This window comes from Octodon degus, unplaced genomic scaffold (assembly GCF_000260255.1).
Source record: "Octodon degus isolate 3935 unplaced genomic scaffold, OctDeg1.0 scaffold00200, whole genome shotgun sequence".
NCBI lineage: Eukaryota > Metazoa > Chordata > Mammalia > Rodentia > Octodontidae > Octodon > Octodon degus.
In genome coordinates, this window is record NW_004524776.1 from 3,165,386 (window position 1) to 3,187,836 (window position 22,451).

General features: G+C 46.2%; 1 protein-coding gene across 2 annotated transcripts in view; it reads right to left on the reverse strand.

The window, feature by feature from the left end:
• LOC101576446 (nodal modulator 1) overlaps positions 1-22,451 on the reverse strand; it is a 54,170-nt gene that overhangs the window by 8,116 nt on the left and 23,603 nt on the right. For both annotated transcript variants that reach the window (XM_004644491.2, XM_023704664.1), the window contains 15 exons: positions 20,985-21,159; positions 19,214-19,355; positions 17,920-18,051; positions 16,583-16,719; positions 14,647-14,734; positions 10,788-10,851; positions 10,162-10,257; positions 7,947-8,165; positions 7,781-7,863; positions 6,765-6,924; positions 6,494-6,620; positions 4,750-4,863; positions 3,954-4,081; positions 2,833-2,974; positions 175-258 (listed from right to left, as the gene is read on the reverse strand). In XM_004644491.2, the coding sequence (XP_004644548.1) occupies positions 175-258; positions 2,833-2,974; positions 3,954-4,081; positions 4,750-4,863; positions 6,494-6,620; positions 6,765-6,924; positions 7,781-7,863; positions 7,947-8,165; positions 10,162-10,257; positions 10,788-10,851; positions 14,647-14,734; positions 16,583-16,719; positions 17,920-18,051; positions 19,214-19,355; positions 20,985-21,159 (1,891 nt within the window). The remainder of the gene's footprint in view (positions 1-174; positions 259-2,832; positions 2,975-3,953; positions 4,082-4,749; positions 4,864-6,493; positions 6,621-6,764; positions 6,925-7,780; positions 7,864-7,946; positions 8,166-10,161; positions 10,258-10,787; positions 10,852-14,646; positions 14,735-16,582; positions 16,720-17,919; positions 18,052-19,213; positions 19,356-20,984; positions 21,160-22,451) is intronic.

Sequence of the window (22,451 nt, forward strand, 5' to 3'; positions counted from 1 at the left end):
CAGGCTTCTTTGCTGCATACCTGACAGGAATACTATTCTTTGAGCACTACACAGGATACCACAGAACAGGGAACACTACCAGTCGAGCTGGAAGTTTCTTCCACAACATGCAAGGCAGACAGACAAGAGCAGGGGGAATGCTGACCATGGACGCGCTGGGCAGGTACAGCTTACCTCAATCACACGATGGTGAGGCAGCGCCCGCTCAATGTGGTCGTTGCCTTCTGCCTTCAGCTGTACGTGGTACACACAGCCTGGCTGCAAGGACACATGGTCATCTCTTGAGAAGAGGCCTGGCTGTCACCCTGACCTACAACTGCCTGGGAGCATCTGTCTTCATTTGCCCGTGTGGTCTGTCCACCTTCTCAGGAGTCCCCTTAGAGAGTGCACAGGCACACATGTCTGAAGCCCTGCCATTCCCTCCATCCCAATTCCACTCCACTTTCTCCTTTCTTCCCAAGGAGGACTACACACAGCCTGTTTCAAGATTCTGGGCATAATATGCCTGACCCTTCTACCATTTCTTCCTCACTGGCCCCTCTGCCCTCTGCATAAATATGTATCAGGTGACATCAAGAGTGATACTCCAGGGGCCAGGGAGATGGCTCAGCAGAATAAGCACTTCCCGGACAAGCACAAGGGCCTGAGTTCAATCCCCGGTTCCACACACACACACACACACACACACACACACACACACAAAAGAGTGATACTCCAAAATGCTGCAATAAATGAATATGATTTCTAGGAAGTAGGATTTGAGGCTTTTCCTTTTCTTTTTATTTTTAGTTTTTGATACAGGGTTCACTACACAGTTCAGACTCATAGTGATCCTCCTGTCTCAGCCTCCCTAGTGCTGGGATTACAGACATGCACCATCATCCCTGGTTACAGGACCTGCAACACATGTAGTACCAGGGATCAAACTTGGGACCTTGCACCTGCGAGGCAGATGCTTATACCGACAAGCTATCTCTCCCGCCCCAAGGCTTTTTCTTTTAATAAAAAACTTGTTTATACTTATTTTGTTGCTTAAATTCATAGGGACATTATCATGTTTACCAAAAGTCATTACTCTGAATCCAGTGTAGAGTGCAGATAACAAGACGCTGGTCTCCTACAATTATGCACACATTGAACACTGCCTTATGCAAGCAGAGCAGCATAAGGAGCAGAATTTGAGACATACTAATCAGGAGCACATCCTGGGGACTGAGGAGTATAAGGGGGACAGGTTGCTATATGCTGCTTAGATTCTATAAAGTCCACATGGGAATTCCACAAAGACAATAAAGCTACTGCTGACAACAAAATGTACTGTAAGAACAATCAAATGTATGATCACCAATAACATGCACGCAACTGGGGCAGGCAGCTATTTGCACCCAGAGGAAGTCTTAAGAGCTTATTTTAAGTGAAAAGAGACAGTGTCCTGGATCTGGAAGGAGCGAGCCCTGCCTGCTCACTCTAGTCCCTGGGCTGGTTCAGGGCTTATCAGGGAAGCCGCCCTGATCCTAACTGGCCCCAATTCCTCAGCCCATTTCTCAGGAATTCACCTGCAGACTGGGTTCACTAGAACACTGGTCAACAAGGCCAAATAAACAAATGGGTCCAAATGATCATCTTGTGGTCAAAGTCCCCTGGAAATCTCCGGCAAGGCACCTCCAGGTTGCCACTCTCGGGAAGAACATTCACCTCAACCCAAAACCCTTCATGAGACTCATCAAAGGACTTTCCATCACTATCTGTAGCCTGGCACCAGGCCTTGCACAAGAATGGTGCATAGTGCCAGCAGGGCCAATGCCAACAACTCCTGAAACAATGTTAGAGAATTAACATCTCCCCCTGTGAGGGAAGAGGAGACCGTAGGAAAGCATCCAATACAGTGCAAATCTACTGTGATGCTCAGTTAAATTATACCAACTGTAGTGAACCTGGCAGCCTAGGAGAACATGGCTAGGAACATGGCTAGCACGCTGGGAAGAACAGAGGTGGTGACCGCAATCCTCTCTTGCAACCAGGACAGGGAGGTGAACAGTCACTAAGGGCAGGGGAGACCTAGCTAAGAGAACCACTGTGAGGTGCCCAGACCCCATCCTGAATTTACAGTGAAAAAGCTGCAGGAAAGGCAGCTGGCTTGTGGCCTCTTGAGCACCACCCAAGGGAGGTTTCCTTCGATAAGGCTTTTTAAATCTTCTTACCAATGCAAGACACCAGGCGGGCACCACTCTATGTGTCTTGAGACGTAGAGACTCACTTAACACTCCCTGCCATGCTATGAAGGAGACATTATACTCATCTGCATTTTCCGGGCGACAGAAGGTCCCTCTCTGGGACTTTTTCAGTAGACACTTAAGTTTTTTTTTTCCAAATTAGTGTTAACATTGCAGAATCAATATTTAGAAAAATATGAGCTTCTGACTTCTTTTTAAAAGTTCTAACCGCTTGGCAACCTGAGTCTGTCTTCCACACAACTGGAAGGCACTGGAGCGAAGTAGCAGGCTGCCCCCGCGGCAGGGCCACTCCCAGCTGTATGCCCAGCCACCCGCAGCCAATCACACCACTCCTCTGCCTCCATAAGCACCAGCCTGAGAGCACCGGCATTGGCCATAACCACCCAATGCTGAGCAAAGCTGTGCCAAACCCATGATTTTCAAATTTTATTTAGCTACACGATCCCAATGTAGTATGGTAAATCACGTCAGTTCAAATAGGGACCAGGAAGGTTCTGGAGTCCCCAAGTCCTCTGGCCCAGACCTCTCCTGGCAGTCGATGAACATGATTTTTCTCAGTAAGAAGAAATCTACTCACAAAACACGGCCAAAGCCTTACCAGCAATCCACGCAGCCGGAACTTGCCTTCTTCATCTGTCACGGTATCCTCTCCGTAAATGCTGCAGTCCTTCTGTCCCACAGCTTCCACTGCAACACCCTGCTCTGGTTCCCCATTCAGAGACGACACTGTGCCATAGCAACTGGCGTGGCAAGAGAAGAAACTCTCGTACTCTCAGGGTTTTGGGGAACACACAAAGGACTGCAGGCAAAGTGTGTTATGTTCTCATTTGGGGCCCAAATCGGCTCTTCCTCAGTAGGGATCACCCCAGGGACCTGGCCACTCAGCTACGTCTGGGCCACAACCAAATCCAGCCTTCCTGCCTACAGGATATACTGCTTCCAATTTCTTATCTCATACATTTTGAAGGTTTCTCCAGAAAATCCTAACTTAAAAGGCTAAACTTTATATTCTTCCTAATCTTTAAGTAATGAAGAATTCATTAACATGAAATTAATTCAAGAGAATTTTTCATTTCATTGCAAATAGTCTGCTTTTGTAAACCTAGGCTTTCTGATGTCTGAACTATAGTGCTTTCGTATGTATGTACACACACACACACACACACACACACACACACACACACACTCTCTCTCTCTCTCTCTCACACATAAGTACGTACGTACGTATGTACGTACGTGAGGGCCTGCAGGTATCTCATCTGCCCACCAGTGTGGAGCCAGCACCTACAGTGGTATATGGATGCCCTGCCTCCAGAAGTATCCAGAAAAGCTGGCAACACTGGAAGTCTCCGGAAGGGGATGGAGATGACTGAGAGACAGGACAAGGGGAAACTACACTGTGTACTCTTTTCAACATTCTGAAGTTGTACCCAAGCAAATGCATTCCTCTCTTTGAAAATTTAATCAAGCTTAATTTTTAAAAAATAAATAAAATTGTTTAGCAACTCAGCAGGCTCACTGTGGGCAGAATCAAAACAGGAAGCTTCTGACTGTGCACCACACTCAGACAGAAATAGGCACAACTTTCTGACCTCCTCGCTCACTAGGACTCCCTTCCTCCCAAATCCCACCCGTGAGGCCTGGGGCACACTCCTGAGTCAGAGAGCCTGAGTGCGACTCACCACTAACTCAGGGTGCAAGCAGAGACAAGGTGCCTACCTGTAGGCTGTCCGGTACCCTGTGATAGTGATCCTCAGGTTCTGTCCCTCCTGCACCTCAATCATCTGTGAGGATGGCTCAAAGCGGAACTCCTTCATCATGGGCTTGAAGTAGTACTGGCCAGGGCTCTGCAGGGCAAGCACATAAACCCAGGGGCAGTGTTGAGGCGGTAGAAAGTCACCATGGGCCCCATCACGCCACTGGAGCTCGGGGCTTCCTAGACAGACCGAATGGTAACCCGTTCTCTGCCACGAATGGTTACAGAAGCATCCTGGCAAGTACAGTACAACTCCAGCAACTGTGCCTGCCACAGATCTGTGAGGCAGAAGTCAGGCTGGAATTCCGTGGATGAACAGGCTGGCCTGACATGACTCAGCAAGTAAGCAGAGATGATCCCCGCCAGCCAGGGCCCTGGATGATGTCCTCAATGCACAACGGTGCCATCCTCCCACCACACAAAATACTCTGCAGGAGACACACACTAACCACAGCGAGGACGCAACATTATAAATAACGGGATCCCACAGTTAAACAAAGGGACACTGTGGCCAGAGTAATTAATTACCCTGCCTTGGTGACAAGTGGGTAACCAGAAAACAAGAGTGTGGAAAGGAACATGAATCAGCAGCAGGAAGCTCTAGCAGGAGCAATACTAATTAGATGTGGTCCCCAGACATTTAAACCACTCCATGGTGGCCTTCTTCTCTGTGTCAAACAAAACAAAAGTCACTCCTCAGTCTACGGCCCAGCTACCTCCAGGGGAAGACAGGCAAGCAATAAATTACAGACACGTTACCAAGTTTGAGAAGGTCAGAATGCCGTTGTCCTGAGTCAAGAGGTTGGAACGAAACACACCACCACTGAGAGATAAGAGGACCCCAGGGAGGGGCTGGTCGTCTTCAGCTTTTATCTGGGGATGAGAAGGTGAGCCCAGAGTGATGTCAGTATCAACAGTCATTTTACAGGCCAGAACGTTACTAGATTTTTTGTTCTGCGTGGTACTAGAAATGGAACTATACCCCACTAAACTGTAAGACAGCCTGCACTTGTCTTTTATTGTTATTCATAGGGGCAGGGAGTACAACTGTCCCTTCTCAAGGATAACTAATGTTAGCAGGTTGCTGTGGAACCTTCCAGAACTCCTTGCTCACAAAAATTTCATGAAGGTTATAAATGTTGACACACTGGCAAATTTATCCAAGGGAAGAAGATGAAATATCAAATGGCATGCTGCACACACTCTTCCTCAAAAGCTGCTGTTAGTTCTCCTCTCCCACCAGCATATAGCTCTGCCTCGCTGCGGCTAAACACCTGCCGCTGAATACGCTGAAGTAGGGGTCAGCAATCCACAGCAGGCTGCCTGTTCTGGCAGTGCAGAAGAAGGGACAACCTGAATGGCTCCCAACATATATTTCTCTACTTATGTCATTCTCTTTTCCTAAGCAAATAATCCCTAAGAATTCTTAGGTAAGTATATTCTAAATTTGGAAAGATACCACTGAATCACATTTCAAAGAGGTTGCTCCACTTACAGCCACATAAATTTCCTATGCATGGGAAAATACATATTCACCAAAAAGAAAAAAGGACATGGATTTAATTACTGCCTATCTGCATATCTCACCCCAAACAGTGGTCTCGCTGGCACTTCCTCAGTAACACTAAACTCAAGCAAGTCTCTGACGCTCGTTAATCACTGCATTGCTGAGGAGATGGCTCAGCCTGAGTTCAAACCCCGTTCCTCAAAAAAAAAAAAAAACAAAAAACCCCGAAAACAAACAAACAAACAATAACTGAGTGCCACAAAGAAACTTGACATTAATCATTGCATTACCTCATGAAGTGCCTATCTATATCCTTTGCTTACTACTTTTTCCTATGGGTTGTCCTTTCCTCATTCATTTTAGGAGTTCCTGGTAAGCCAGCAATATTACTTATGGTACAAGTAGTTCTTCCCAGCCTGAACATCTTTTAATCTGGTTTAAAATATACTCAACAACATCAAATTTCAAAATTTCACATGATGTAGGGTGTCATTCTTTTCCTTTCAATAGCCGTTTATAAATACTCATACATAAAGATTTCCAGACCCACTGTGTAGAATACACAGCATGTTTATTCCTTAGCAGGACTAGCTGGCAGAGACAGCCTTCGCACACCACCACAGAAACTTTTTGCATCCTTACCACAGAGCAGTTAAGGATGATGGCTTAAAGCGCTTCCTGGAATGTACGTGACCATGTGAAGGTCGACATTTCCCAGACTACACTGAGTGAAAGAAGCCAGACCAAAGACAAGTACTTCACGTACAATTCTATCTATATAAAAACCTTAGACACTACAATTAACAGTAGAGGCTGATAGCAGTCAACAGCAGCAGAGAGGGACTACCAGGGCCTGGAGGAACCTCTGGAAGTGATGTCGTGCTATTTTGCTGGTGATGGTACTGTTGTAGTGTAGTTATATGGAGAAACTGTCAACTAGGCAGATTTTATTATCTTTGTTACACCCCAACGAAGCAGCCTTCTGAAAAGTGTTACCTCGAAGCTTACGCCAGCCAAGGCATAGGCCTTGAAGTCTCCCATAGTTCCCTCCACCGCAGTCAACACGTAGCCCTCCTTCTGCGAGGTCACAGTGTACTCCAGGTCACTGTGCAGGGGGCCAACACTGAGTGACAGAAAGCAAAATGCTACAAACTGCTCGGCTTCCAATCCTGGAGAAAGCACTGTCTTCCCCAGGAAGCCCAGGTGCCCAGTTTCTTCAAAGGGGTCCCAGTGGTCCCAGGCACCAGCTCCTCACTCAGGGACTTACCTGTAGGCACCTTTGTCATCCGTAAAGACGGTGATCAGCGGTGAACTTGCCCCCTTCTCACTGATGACGATCTCAACTCCTTCCAACTCTGGGTGGATCTGGCCTTCCAGGAACAAGCCTGCCTTTCCATGGATCTCAATCAGCTTCCCTGGGCAGCTTTCTAGAAAGGGAAGAACAGTCACAACCATGGGACTAAGCTGCAAAAGCAGGGGTAGTGGCTAATTTGGGGTTTTCCCTAACAGGACCTAGAACTAAGACATTAGATATGAGAAGCTAGAACCAAGGGAGGTCAGTGCCTCACATGCATCCAAGACCTCTCCCCATTCCTGAAAGGCTTTGCTCAGCTGGCAAGGACCTCAGCAGAAGAACCAAAAGCAGGGTGGGTGTTCACTACACCTCAGCCTTGGCTCGTTCAAGGCCACAGGCAAGGGGCAAAGCCCTGGGCCACAGACGTGGCAGTGTTGCTCCACCGCCCAGCCCAAGAGTCGGGATACCCACCGGGTATCTTGCTGCCAACACACCTGACTCCCAAACAGGAATCACACCAATGCCTACAATCTAATAAACCCACATGACTGGAAAAAGACTAGAGGTGTAGCCCAGTGGTACAGCACTTGCCTGGCTTCAATCCCCAGTTAGACACACACACACATAATCAGTTGCAGTTATTCCCAAAAAACACTCCCAAATCAACCCTGTCAAACAGAAAGCCCATAAATAGTTCAAACATATAAAGACTAATTCTCAAACTTGAACATTAGGTGAATTTGCTTTCATTTACATCCAAGGAAATCAAATCTCTTCTAGAAAAGATTACTTCAACTGTAGCCACAAAATTTACCATTCATTGATCTTTTTTTTTTTTTTTTTATTGGTGGTACCAGGGACTGAACTCAGGACCTTGTGTGTTCCAGGCAAGCACTTACTCCACTGAGCTATCTCCCCAGTCCAACTTGCCATCTTTAAACGCAGAAGAAAGCACAAAGGAGTGACACTTGCTCAGAGTGGACACAGACCTCCGCTAACCACAGCTTCCATGGAAGGGGGATAGAAAAGCAGCTCCTTAGATGAGGGGGTAACAGTGATTTTCTCTCCAGACCTAAAAAGCGGGAACAGTTCCGTTTAGTAGGTTCTGTCCCCACAGAACAAAGCATACTGTGAATGAAGCATGAATGTGCTTACCGGGCCCAGTAGGAGAAATCGTAGGAGAAGGGGCCGTGCAACTCATCTACCATCTCTTGCCCAGGGGGCTTGGCCCTTCCGTCGCCCCCCTCTTCTTTGCCATTCTTCTCCCTCTCCTGCCTTCGGGTCTCGATCTCTGCCAGCTGCTGCTCCCTCCGCAGTTCCTGTGCTGACTTCAGAGGGCCCAAGACCAAGGCTGGCTCACTGTCAATGGATGACCTGGAAAAGGCAGGGCAGCCACGGCATCAGCTGTGCCTCCTGATCGTACGCAGGAATTCAACATGTCTACATGCAGGGACTTAAAAACCTTATAATGACACAATGTCCTCTGTTTAAAAATATTTACAGTTTACCAAAAAATAAAAACAACTCCTTAGTGTTGCCTAAAACAGAATACCCTTAATTTCACGTCTGCTCCTCGCAGCCCAGGGCTCTCTGCCATCATTTTTACTCTCGGTCCATCTACACTGAAAATCTACTGAGTGAGAGAACCAGGGACCACTCTAGCACTGAGGACACAGCACTCAAGGAAACCAAGAGCCTCCTTGACCCCAGGGAACTCACATCCTAGTATGAAGGAGGACAGAGTGCCAGGAAGGCTGCTTTACACTGGGGCTGGGACCTTGGATTTTACTCTCGGTAGAATGGGAAGTCACTGAGACTTTAGTAGAAGGGACTGTTCTCTACCACAGAGGAACAACACAATGACAGGAAACAAAACCCAGGCAAGTCACCGTGGTGAAGTGCATGACAGTATGACAGTGATGTGTCAGGATATAAAGTCAAGGGTTTGCTGAGGGACTGACTAGCTAGAGGGTACAAGAGACAAAGAACCAAGTAACAGCTACGAAAATGGAGCTGCCACTTCTGAGGGAGGTAACACAGAACAGGCCTGTGAAGAGCCATCAACCCAGTCCTTTTAAAAGTCAGAAACCACAGGCTTCAGTCAGAGGCCTGACTTCTCCCTCCTAACCTCAGGGACCATCTACTGCCACATCTTGTCAGCTCAGCCTCCTCAACATCTCTGACCTACATGCTGCCTGTACTCCACTGCCACTGGCTTTGCTGAGAGACTGGCTAGACAGATGGTTGGGTGGAGGCTGTGATGGCTTTCACTTGCCTCTGCATCCTTTCCAACCCCACCTCAGCTGACTCCTTCTCCTGGGCCTCATCTGTCTGTTCTCTACTCAGTAGCCATGGGGAACTTCTTGGAACAAAAAGTCCCCCTTGTATTTAAAACGTTTCAGTGAAGTCCACGGGACAAAGCCTTCAATAAGGCCTGGGCCCTACCAGCCTACACCTCCTGCATGTGCTCAGCACAAGGGCAAATTCAAAGTTCTCAGCATAACTGGATCTCCAGTTCTATGTTTGCCTGCGCAGGAGACGGTAAGCTCCATGAGAGCAGGGGCAGCTGCTGGGCCACCTACCTAAGCACCTAACTACCCTGAAGCTCCCAACAGTATTTTCTGCACTTGTGACAGAGACACACAGAAGTGCTGCACAGAAAGATGGAAGCACAGCTGAAAGGCAGCTTTAACTGGAGCAAGGAGGCAGCAAGTTACACAGCACTCCATTCCGTTCAACAAAAAAACATCATGCTGTCCAGCTCACGTCCCGAGAAAATTAGCGTGCCAGAGGAACCCCACTCCACCCCAGAAAACCTGCTTAGAAGCAATATACACATGAACACGACCCTCAGCAAGGGACTGTTTTCAAAGAATTTTTTCTCTCCCAACCCTTCTTTTATCAGGTGTCATCTCTATTTCAAAACCATCCAAGAAAAGGTAGAGCAAAAAACAGACAATTATTTTTGAATTTGTTAAAGTGCCTACAATACGACGAACTGACCCCAGAGATTTTTTCCCACGAGGTGCCGCAGGAGGACAGGTGAGATGCCTTAATAAGGTTCCTACAGTATATTATGGGCACCTCATTAAAGAAAAATCAAGAAAAAAAAAGAGTTCACAGAGAAATTTAAGACATAGAGTCAAACTGTCGGAGGCCCCTCCTCACCCGCAGTTAATTCTTTAATCATAAAATGAGACCCAGGCTGCCATGAATTTAGGGCTGTGTTATATAGGTATAAGAGAGGAAGGCTATTTGTATAAACACCTAAAGGGAAGAAACCAGAAATAATTTTCCAGAAGTCTTTTAGAGAACTGCCCAGGTCTGTCTACCACCTCCCACTCAGTCTGCCAAGAAACACTTGTCTTACTTGATAGTCACAGTGACATCCATCATTTTGTCAGTGGTGATAGTTCCAAGGACGTGGTGGCGAATGGCTGTCAACGTCAAGATACTGGGTGAAGACCTATAAATCAGGGAAGTGGAAAGAATTCACTAGCAACACCACCTCGTCATTCTCCCAGGAATACCCCCAGCACCCGTTAGGGGAACCTTCCCCGTCCTGAGATACACTGCAGGAAATGGTGCTTAGCGTGGGATGAAAGAACTCTGGAAGCCTACACAAGTCTCTCAAAGGTAAACTCATGGTAGACCCCAAAACTTTACCTTTCCAATTTCACACATCTGGAAAAGCATAATCAAGCAGACTTGAGCTGAGATATTCCCAGCAGCAAAGGCTGCAAGATTCAACCAAGATTATATTTAAAGAACTTTGGAAACATGGTCTTCCGTCCCAAGCTTACAGAACTCTTTGGAAGGATTTTATCTCCACTTCTGCAGTAATTTATCTTACCCAGAAAATCATTCTAATGCCAAGCCTTGGCTCTTCCAGGGAAAGAAAGTTCCCTTGTCCTCAGAAGTCAGTGAAGGGATGACTCCTGTCCCTCTCCCACTGCATGCACACACTGCTACGCAGTGGTCAGTGCCCAGGCTTACGTGTCATACGTGTAGAAGGCTTGCTCAAATCTGTGGCAGGAGCGTGGGGTCACTTTGTATACACCTATGGGCAGGAAATCAAAAGTAAATTTTGGAGAATGGTGTCCATTACAGTAAACAATGCCAACATTTGGAATCCAAAGTCAGCTTGTATTCAAAAACTCAAATATGTTGCAGATCAGCAACAATGGGAGCAGAAAGCTCCGGCAGACATCTCCTGCTGCCTGTGGTAACACCTTACCAGTGACCCACCCATTTCACAGCCTACTGAAAGAATGAACTTCCCTCGTACATAATGCACAACTCACAGTGCAGTGCTTACATCTGCACAAACCAACCTCATACGCTAACGCCTAAGCACGGACAAAGCACACATTTTCCTCCAGGGCCCCGGGACGGCTACCAGGTAGACACACGGCCCCAGCAGCCCTTCTGAGCCTCACATGTGCACCCGTTCATACCTGGGTTCAGAAGTGTGAGCTGGCTGGTCAATTTGAGTATGGCACCATCAGAGAGGGGTACTGGGGCTATTTTCCGGTGCAATGAGCATGTGATTAAAGCAGGCTTTTTGATTTATTATATTTTTTAAAAGTATAGATTTTAATAAAAATTTTAGGGTTTTTAAGAGAAATTTTACAGACTTTCCTCTTTGCTTCAACTGTCCTTTTTCATTCTACTCACAGAACAGGGATGGAGTTAAAATACTTGTAATTTTGCATCCTGGTATCTTTTGCCCCAGTGCAGAATATTCCATTCTTAATATCTTAAAGAGTTGTTTTTTCTTTACAATAAACCAATACCACCTTGATCCTTGTACTTCCCCTACTGTTTTCTGGTTGCTTTTGTGCTGGCTGCAGCAGGCCAGCTATAGCTTTTCTCTTGCCATAATGACTTCTAATTGTCATGTACAGTATGTTCAGAGTTACATTAACTTCTCATGTAAACCAACTTTAACTGTCCAGAGCAGCTGTTATAAATCAACCTACCATTTACTAGATTGAAGGAGAGAGGGAGAGAGAGAGAGAACATTTTCCCCCTTCAAATTAGACTAAGAATTTTTCTTCTTAAAAGACTGTTAGGCTGTGCCAGCCAAGAGATTCTGTTAGGGTCAGGGAGACAGCTCAGAGACATAAGTGCCTGCCTGGCCAGCCTAAGGGCCTCAATTTGATTCCCTAGTACCAAAAAAAATTTTTTTTATTAAAGACCCAAATGGTGGGCTGGGGAGACAGCTTGGTGGACTAAGTGCCTGCCTGGCAAGCATAAGGACCTGAGTTTGATCTCCAGTACCATGTGCTATGTCAGCCCAGGAACTTCAGGCATGCTGTGCCAGCCACTGAAACCCGCATGGTGGTGCACACCTGTCGTTCCAGTGCTGGGGAGGCTGAGACAGGTGGATGACTAGGAGTCCAAGCTGTGTAGAGATCATGAACCAAATAAATGAATAAAAAAGAGTTTAAAAAACTTAAAAAAAAATAATGGTAATCACATGGAATCCCTCCCACGAATATTCCTTTTTTTTTTTTTTTTTTTTTTGGCAGAACTAGGGATTGAACTCAGGCCTTTGCAAGCACGCTTATTCTACTGAGCCATCTCCCCGGACCCTGAATATTCCTAAAAAGGAACAGAGAGCAGCAAAAGACCCAAGAAGTCATGAAACACCTGGAGAAAATACTTTTACACCACGAGCCTACAGACTGATACTCAGATCAGAAGCTTCGTTTGCCAGAGGAATACAGTCAATTCCAGAAAAAACAAAGTATTAAGTATTCCCCTAAATGATCATTGGCCGTATTTCCACAAAATGTGAGATTAGTTCAAGCCACTCTGCCGTTTTCTTCACTGAGGCCGCTGTGTGGCTCCCATCAGAAAAATAAAAGGACTTTCTCCATTCATTTTGTTCTTTCAATTCAACAAACACCGACAGCGCTCCTGTTCTAGCCCAGGTACCATGCCAGAGGCGGCACAAGGAGACAGTTAACCAGCTACGGTCCTGCCTTCACAGGACTTAGCACCTGCAGAGGCAGCAGTGTTCCATCATCGCTGACATATCAACAAAGGGAACAGAGCTGAGCACTGTGACCGGGAGGGTGACAAGGGAGGCTTACTGGAGGACTGACCCTCTGAGGAGAGCAACATGGAACCAGGAACTAGCTACGAGAAGGCAAGGCAGATGCGAAGCACAGTGGTACAGTATGAGGACAGGGCACGTATGCACAGGCTGGCTGGTTCTCTGTTACCAAGAAAATTGTCTTTCCTCCCTCAAAAAGATGCTGATTACCTGTAGACTGACAGTGTCCAGCCTCGGGCAACAAATCAACTGACTCAGATTTCTTTTGCAGTCAGTAAATCATGTGACACACTCTGGCCAATGAAGCACAAAAGAGGGGGCACAAAGTTGACAAGATCAAGGCCAGCCTGGGTAACTCACCCACTTAGTAACAAAAAGGTCTCCATATGCAGGTCAGTGTGAAGGCCCTCAGTTCGGTTCTCAGCACCACCAAAACAAGGAGAGGCTAGAGTGAAGAGTGGTATTCGGGGCTATGTCACATGGGAGCTCAAAGTCAAGGTAGGATTTTGTATTTTAGAGAACCAAGAGGAGCCACTAAATTATGCCCAGGAAAATGCAACGCACAAGCACAGCGAGATGCCCCTTCCCATCTACTGAGATGACCATCAACACCAAGCAGGCACCAGTAAATGTCAGCAAGGACCTGGAGCAACAGAAACCCGTGAGCACTGCTGGTGCAAACAGCAAGCGACACAGCCTCTTGAGGGGCCAGCGTAGCTTTTCAAAATATTACACATAAAGTTATGATACGATCTAGCAATTCTACTGATTATTTTCAAATTCAAAAAAAAAAAAATACGGATACAAAAATGTGTACAAGAACCTTCACAGAACAATATTTATAATGGCCAGAAACATGCAAACAACCCAAACACCCACTCACTGGTAAATGGACACACAGAATGTGTTAAAGACACACACACACCCCCACTGGATTACTATCCAGCAACAAAAAAGAACAAACTCTTCATGCATGTTACAGTGTGGATGAGCTGTAGAATATGCCAAATGAAAAGAGCCAGACAAAATACCAGTACTGTATGACGCCATTTATATACCAGGAATTAGTAATATAAAGGTCCAGGAAAGGCAAATCCACAGGACAGGAAGTCAGCAGCTGCCTAGGGCTGGAAGCAGCAAGTAGCTGTCCAAGGAACACAGGACCCTACTGGAGGTGTTAATAGATCTAAAACTGGACCATCGCAACAGCTGCTTAACTTGGTACATTTACTAAGAATTACTGTGCACTTAAACGGGTCATTTTCTGTTTGGAGGTGATGGTCATTAAACCCAGGGCCTCACCCGTGCTAGTTAAGTGTTCTACCACAGAGCAGCCAAATGGCCCCCACATGGATGAATTTTATAGCCTGCACACTATCTCAATAAAATGAAAAGGGTCAGCAAGAACACTGAAGAATTTTCAGCAAGGTGGGAGATGATTTAGTTTCAAAAAGATTATATGCACTAATAAAAAAAAGTAACAGATTTTACACATTACTAATAAATGAATTTTATACACTGAGAAAAAAACAAAGAAAAAAGACTGTAAAGAGGTCAGTGGCCAAGAGCAAACACTTCTGAAGGTGAAAGGGCCCACTGGTCTCTGCCCAACTGAAAGCCATAAAACCAAGTACAGCTTCCAACACTGTTCCCTCCACAGGTTTGTGTGGAATACAGCCCAAACTGACGGCCTCATGCCAACGGAATAAAGACGGGAAAAATGCCTTCAAAACCATCCTTGCCGCCTCCCCATTTTTCTAACTTGTGGCCCATCAATCCTTCCAGACTTACCAGGCTTGGACAGACAGAAGCGGTTGACACCTTTGGAGAGGTTGTAAATCCCCACATTCTCAGGTCCATTTCCATCCTGATAAAACTCCTGAGGGACCAGAGCCAACACGATGACTTAGTGGGGGAGATGGAGACACTATGATGATTAATAATATTTCTGTTTCTGAACCAGTCATCTGTTTTGCCCATTAATCATTTGAGCAGTTGGGTGCCAGAGGAAAATTAAAAACCTTCAAAAACCTCCAACACAAACACGCTCCTTTCATTCAGTCAGCTAATATTTATTGAGCACCTGCTATGGGACAGACACAAGGCTGGGCCTTGGGAGGCACTGGCATGGCTCCTGTTCTCAGCAGGCTTCCCTTTTAATTCAGGAAATCAGACAGTCGATGAGTCAACAAATAAATTAGTGATTTCAGCTAGAAGGCAGTAGAGCTAAGAAGAAAATAAACAGGGAACAGGACAAAGAATGTCCACCATGCAGGGTCGTTGAGCATTCTAGTCTCAGGCCACCTTCTCCTGAGCAGAAGACAGTGGGGATGCAGCTTGCATGATGAGAAAAAACAGCCAGCCCGCATTTCTGCACAGGACACACCCCCTACCCCACCCCTGGCAGAGGGGCCAGAATGTGCAAAGGCTCAGCGCAGGGAGCAGCGCGGTGTTCAACTAGGGAAGACCAGGCCTCGAGCGCAGAGGGACAGGAGGCAAGGCAGGAGCCAGACCACTGTTAAGGAATACGGATCTTAGTCCACGGAAAGCAAAACTCCACAGAGAGGTTGGCGGAAAGGAAGCCTATTGCTTATTTTCAACTCAGCATTAATTACCCCATTTCCTCTAAGAAGGGAGACTATCTGGTATTTGTGATACCAGCTGGAACACCTGGCTGGCACTGGGAAGGAACACCAGCTGAAATTCTTCGCATGTCTATTTCAAACAATCACTTAATTACCATTTGCCTCAGTTTCTCTACTAGGCTCTGACAAGTATATTTGCTACTGCTTGACATCAAAACTTATATAAAATTTGTAAGTAAATTACACAGGCATTACCTTCCCTAGAATCCACTTGGCAGACCAGCAGGTCAGCACAGCCAGTAAGAGAACACCTCTGCTCTCTGCCCTAGAACCAACAGTGTGGAGAACTTGCTCAGCTGGCTTTCTTAGTAACCAACAGCAGTGTGCACAAAGGAAGTGTTAAACACTTACAGAGATTCACAGAAGCCTCCCTGCCACTGTGAAAGGGCTTGTATGGTCCATGCTTGCACAGAAAGAGAGGCTCAGAAACAGTGCACTTGCCAAAGCACAAAAGCAGTGGCGTTTACAAACCAACAGTCTTCCCAAATTGTCTGATTTAATACTGGGTCAAGACAAGAAAATCTCCTACTAAATACAGATATCTTTCTACCAAGGAATTTTTTTTTTAATTTTAATTATTGTATTTTATCTTATTTTACTTTATTTATTTTATTTTTTTTGATATCAGGGATTGAACTCAGGACTTTGCATTTGCCAGGCAGGTACTTATGCCACTGAGCTATCTTGCCCCTGCCCCCTACCATGGAATTTTAAATCTTTCCTGACTGTGCCTTCCCTAACAAGCTGGTAAATCAAGCAGCAGAAAAGGAATTCTGATTTGACCACAATAATAATCATATTGGCAATTTTTAAAAATGCTTAAAATTTATTTATTTGGTATTTTATATGCAGCTCGGACTTGTAGTAATCCTACAAGTCTGGCTTAGCCTCCCCAGTGCTGGGATTACAGGCGTGTGCTACCACGCCCTATTTCAGTGGCCGGCTCGGCATGTGGTACTGGGGATCAAACCCAGTCTTTGCACTTGCCAGGCAGGCGCTTAGACCACCGAGCTATCTCCCCGGCCCACCTCTACAAGACAAGCTTCTCTCCAAGCAAGAGACTCCTCATAAGCCACACCTACCAGAGTGATGGCATGGGAAAGGGAGCACCTCAGCATGTAGCCTGTCTGCCGGAACTCCACTGCCGACACGTCGTCTTCCAGCACTTCCACCTCCAGACTCTTGTTCTTCCAGCACCAATCCTCATGCATGATGCTGACTGCAAAGCCAAACACAGTAGACAGACACATGGGCACAGAGCCCTTGACAACTGCATCCCGCTGGGAAAACTGCAACATGCTAACTTTGAAAGTGTGTGCACACATACATAGATAAATATGCACACATATAGCTGGGAATGCTTGGAAGAAGTTACTGTTTAAGAAAAACTGTCCATGAATATAACCAACAAAGAAATCCAAATAGGTCAAAAAGATCAGGCTGCAAATAAAACAGTGAAGGGTTAGCGGACTTTTCTATAAATGCTTTCAAGTATTTTCTTTTTTTGAGATGTGTCTCTCTGTCCCCCAAGCTGACTTTGAGATCCTGGCTCCCAGGATCCTTCTGCCTCAGCTTCCTGAGATTCTGAGACTACAAGAAGGCAGCATCATCTTATTTGCAGTTTGAGGCCACAGACTTTGTGGACCTTGTCTATTCTACTCTGCCACTGATGCTCATCCGCAGCTACAGTCAACACTGAAACAACAGGTATAGCTCTATTCTAAGAAAACAGTTTTATGAAAATAGACAGCCAGTCCCTGTGCAGTACTCTGCTTCATGATGCAGAAGGCCACTTCATCAGCTATTCACTGACAGCAGCTCTGAGCTGATCTCTGAAAAAGTACACGTCCAGGCAAGAATGACATTCTGGGAAGGGCAGAGAAAGGGCACCACCCATTATGGGACGTCCCTGCTCCTGACCAGGCACTGTGCAGGGCCTCATGAGCTTCATTCCTTTCAGGTTTAGATTCTGCAAAAAGGCTATGTGACTCTCATTTTACAGATGAGAAACTGGAGACTCAGGGATCAAGTAATTTGCCAATGGCACACAGGACTAACAGGTGGACATGTGAAGAGAAGGCCACATTGTCTTCTGGTGTTCAGAAATAAAATGGTATGAGGCACGGGACCTTCTCTAAGACAGATGCAAGGGGAGAAAACTGAGGCTCAGAAACAGTACATGGACTTGCGAAGCACAGGAGTATGATTCACACTCCCACAGTCTCTCCAAACTGCCAAACTGAATGTGCAGGTAGAAGGTAGCAGTCAGTTCACAGAGCCTGGACTCCTGCGCCGCCACCAGTGTTACACAATGTACATTCAAGGTCACCAACAAGGAGAGGTACACCACTGTGATACAACTTAAGGGCTGTGTTTGGAAACGTTTACAGAGATAGGAAGTGCTGCACTCAGCTCTTACTTTTGTATTTTCCCGGGAGCACATTGTCAAATATGAAAGTCATCGAGTTGACCTTGCCAGAGAGCTGGAGGCTGCGCTTCTCACCCTGGCGGCTCAGGGACTGCAGGGTCACCAGCAGGTCACCACAGGTATCTGCATGGAAAGACAGGCGGCCTCATGTGAATGGCATCCCAAAACACAGCCCACACTCAGACTCCGGGATGTACACTGCTCGCTGTCCCCGGTCCCTGACAGGGAGCGCCCAGGGCTTCTTCAGAGCGAAGGTGCACCAAGCTGATTCCAGGCAGTCACCCGTGCAAGTGGCAATGAAGACAACACAGCAAGGGGCCCCACTACATACCCTTGTTCAAGTCGGAGGGGAGAGAGGAGAGGAACCAACATTCACTGAGAATATATTGAGACAGAAGGAAGTAGGGCTGGCATTCACACAGCACCAACGGCAGGAGGAAAGGACAGAGGTGCTGAGACATGAGAGTGTCACTACAGCAACACCTCTGGTAGTAAAAGCCTGAGCTAACCCTCCAAGTGCCAGGTACTTTTCCCTGGTAACACACACTAATTCACTTGATCCTCACAACTACTCCATGAGGCAGCTACTGGCACTATCTCTTTACCACAGACAGGGGGCTCAAATGCACAAGGAAGTTAAGCAACTTAACACAGCTGGGGATGAAGCACCAGGAGTCTGGATTCAGAGCCTGTGGTCTTAACCACTGTACTACACTGCCTATTAACAAAGTTTTATTTAAGCCTCATTAAAAATTTCCAACGTGGGCCAACTAGGTAACTCAGCAGACTAAACTCCTGCTTAGGCAAGTGTAGGACTGGGATTCGATCCCTGGCACTACATGCAGCACCAGCCCTGCCCCTGGGTACAATGAGCCAACCACCGAGTCCGGGCGTGGTAGAGCACACCTGTAATCCCAGCACTGGGGAGGTTGAAAACAGAAGGATCACCACCGTCCAAGCTGTGTAGTGAGACCCTGTACCAAATACATTTAAAATATATATATACATATTTTCCATGGAGCTTAGCCCTCAAAAGACAAGAGCTGGGACTAAAACCTGGGTCTGAAGGAGGAATGGAGAAACAAGGGTTCTTCTGAGAGCCCAGAACAAAATACACAAGACAATGTTTTGGTAATGTAAAGAACTATCGGTATGTGTCAGACAGCGTCAACACCTTCCACAGGATGACAAGTGCCTTTAACACTACCCAATAAGAAACACCAGTCCCGTCCCACCCACCCACTTCTGTGCAACTCTCTATTTCTATTTTCAACTGACATCTTACCCAAACAAGAGACTTTCCCAGAAACAGATGCCAAGAACTGCACAAAGACCACATCCATCACAGGCCTGTCAGTCACAGTAAGAGGAAACGTCTGGGGTTTCAACATCAGGCCTGCTCTGGTCTCGGCCTCTGGAACCATGACCTGCAGAAACACATGGATGACATGAGAGGGTACGTGGGGACTAGTCTCCCCCATGACTCCTGGGCACTAGAGCATTCATCTGGGCCCAGAGGTCAGGAGATTGTCAAGAACGAAGATTTATTCCCAAGTCTAGTTTTATAATCAAAATAAACTCACAAACAACCCGAGGGAAGAAAAAACATTTCTACTCAGACATAAAGAATGGCCTTCAACAGTCCCACAGATACGTGAGAAGTGTAATCCACTGTAGCTCTCCGCAAAGGCAGAGTCACCCGCACACTAGTGGAAATCACACTACTGCCAGCCCCTTTCCCTGGCATTAATTCCCTCACAGCATTAGCTATGAATCTGGTGACACTACATAGACAAGTTCTTGGTAGAATCCAGTCACTTTCTTCCTTTCACTTTTTACTTATTCTTCTTGTATGTGGCCTTCCTAGCCCAAGAAAAGTCAGGAAGCAGTGCTCACCTACTCTAGCTTACTAGGGAAAACACCACAGAACTGCCCTCCTTTGGGCGAGTCCTTTATCATTCTTCCAATAGGGTGTGGCAGTGGGGCCATCTTCACAAAACACTGGCAAATGTCTAAGTAAGGCGGCTGTCAGCCCACCTACTACAATGTCATGTGAGTGCAGAGAGAACACAATTCTCCTGCCCAGTGCCCCAGGAAAGAGCGGTCATCAGGGAACCTTCTCATCCTATTCATCCCCTGCTTTGCTCTTCCTCAAAGAGAAGCAGCAGCAACTGACCTGATGGATAAGAGCCTTGGATCTGTAGAGACACAGCATTAGCAGTACACAAGGCCACTGCATTGGAAGGCCTCTGGCTGTCCTGCCACCTGCTCATTTGGTGCAAGAGTACCCGGACTGGGCTGGGGAGACAGCTCGGTAGTCTAAGTGCCTGCTTGGCAAGTACAAGGAACCAGGTTCCATCCTTGGTACTACATGCCATGCAAGCCCCAGGACCCTGAGTGTGCCGTGCCAGCCACCAAAATCAGGCATGGTGGTGGATGCACGTAATCCCAGCGCTGTGGAGGCTGAGACAGGAGGATCGCTACAAGTCCTAGCTGCTTAGCAAGACCCTGTACCAAATAAATAAATAAATAAATAAATAAATACATTTTTTAATTAAAAAAAGAGTGCCCAGGAATTCTCCCTTGAATTAGGAGCACCAACACGGGGTTCCTTCTGGTCTCTGCCTGCCTACATGGACTGCATGGAGTCTGCTCTGGTGTCCTCCACCCAAAGCAGGGTAACAAACAGGAAACTATTTTGCCTGGAGTCCTAGAAGCCACGGTTCATGGAAGTTTTCAAGCTGCCATTAAAAAAGAGCTCATTTTGATATCCTCTTGGACTCATGGATATTCCGTAGTAGCCAGGAGGCCAAGAAATAGAAGTGTGATTGGCAGCCTGATACTAAGCCTTCACAAACAGCACGACTGAGACAGGTCTATGGCATTTCTGAACTGGATGTCTGTCTACTCCATTAACTGAGATGTGCAGGAATGTAAAGACTGAAAAAGAAGCTGGGAATTGAAATATTCCTTCTCAAGCCCCATTTTGACTCATATCCCTTTGGAAAATCACTGTTTTCCCACAAATATTTTACATGAAGCAAAACTCTTCGCACCTGGACTTTATAGGTCCCTGGTTTTGCTTTAAAGCAAAATGATCCATGAGCATCTGTCTCCACGGTGACCAAAGACTTGTCCTTGTCTTGAGACGAGAGGACCACTTTGTATTTACTCATCTGCTTGGCGGTGTCGGGGAAGCGGGTGATTGACACCTCACCACAAACACTGAACCTGCAAGAAGAAGACCATTCACTCTAGCATGAGAACTCAATTACTACGGGAGAAGCGCTTAGCAACCTCAGAACACATCCCTCTTTCAGCCTTTGTGTCTTGAGACTAGTTTAATCTGAACAAACAGGACACAGCCCAAATGTTTTCTGCTTTAAGAAGCAACCTTCAGAAAGGAGTGAACCTCTTTCTACAGAGCAGGGTCCTATGATGGAACTGCATGTGTGTTCTGGGTGACATCTGGTAATCCCCACTGCAGAAGCAATTTTCACAGTATCTGCAAATAAAAATGTTTCAGGTAATGGCACTATTGACAGGGGAATAGGACTGGCCTAAGAAAAAGAGCTGGGCCTTACAAGCCTGAGCTGGTATTAAGGAGGCCATACCACACAGCAGGGATCCCAAAACACTATCTTCCTCCCTTGTGATTAGGTATTATGTGTAAATAAAAGCAAAAAGAGAGATCTGCACAGAAAGGGTAATGAAGTTTAAAAATGCAAAGCTAAAACTGAACTCTTTAGGAGCTGGGAGTCACAAATGCAACTTATAATTGAAAGTCCCATTAATAATAGATAATGACTCAGGCTTGAGAATCTGGCAACATGTGGAAGGTGCTGCAAGGCATCCCAGAGAAGCGCAGGAAAGGCCCATCTGCCTGCTAATAAACACCCACCAAGAACATCACCCTCGGCGTACGGTCTGCACTGTTCGTCAGCTGAGGTGGTGAAGTGTAATGACAACCACAGCTGGAGGCCTCTCTTGTCTCTTTAACTCACTAAAGGCTGTACTTTCTAACCTTAAACAATCATTTTAGATAAAAATCATTTCTTCCTTCTGATAGAAAGATAAAAAACATCAGATTCAGGCAATTACGGGATCCACTAAATGCTGGAATAACCACTCTGCCTCAGATAGAAAACAATAGAAAGATGAACAAAATAGTAGATGGCTGTGAAATGAAATACAACAAAAAGCAAAACAATGGTCATTTTGTCCCAGCTCCTTCTCTACTGCAGGGGCTGACAAACCACAGCCTAAGGGCTGCGTTACCTGGTGTATGGACTACAAGCCAAGAATGGTGTTGAAACTCTGAAGGGGATGGAAGCTCAGAGGAATCAGCAGCAGGTATTATATTTCATGACACATAAAAAATGATAACCCTACTTCCCACAGGCACCCATGCACATCCATTCATTTAAAATTGCATACAGTAGCTTTCCGAGACTATATGGTCCACAATACTTACAAGATTATCTAGCTTTTTATAAAAACAAGTTTGCCAATTGTGATCTAGA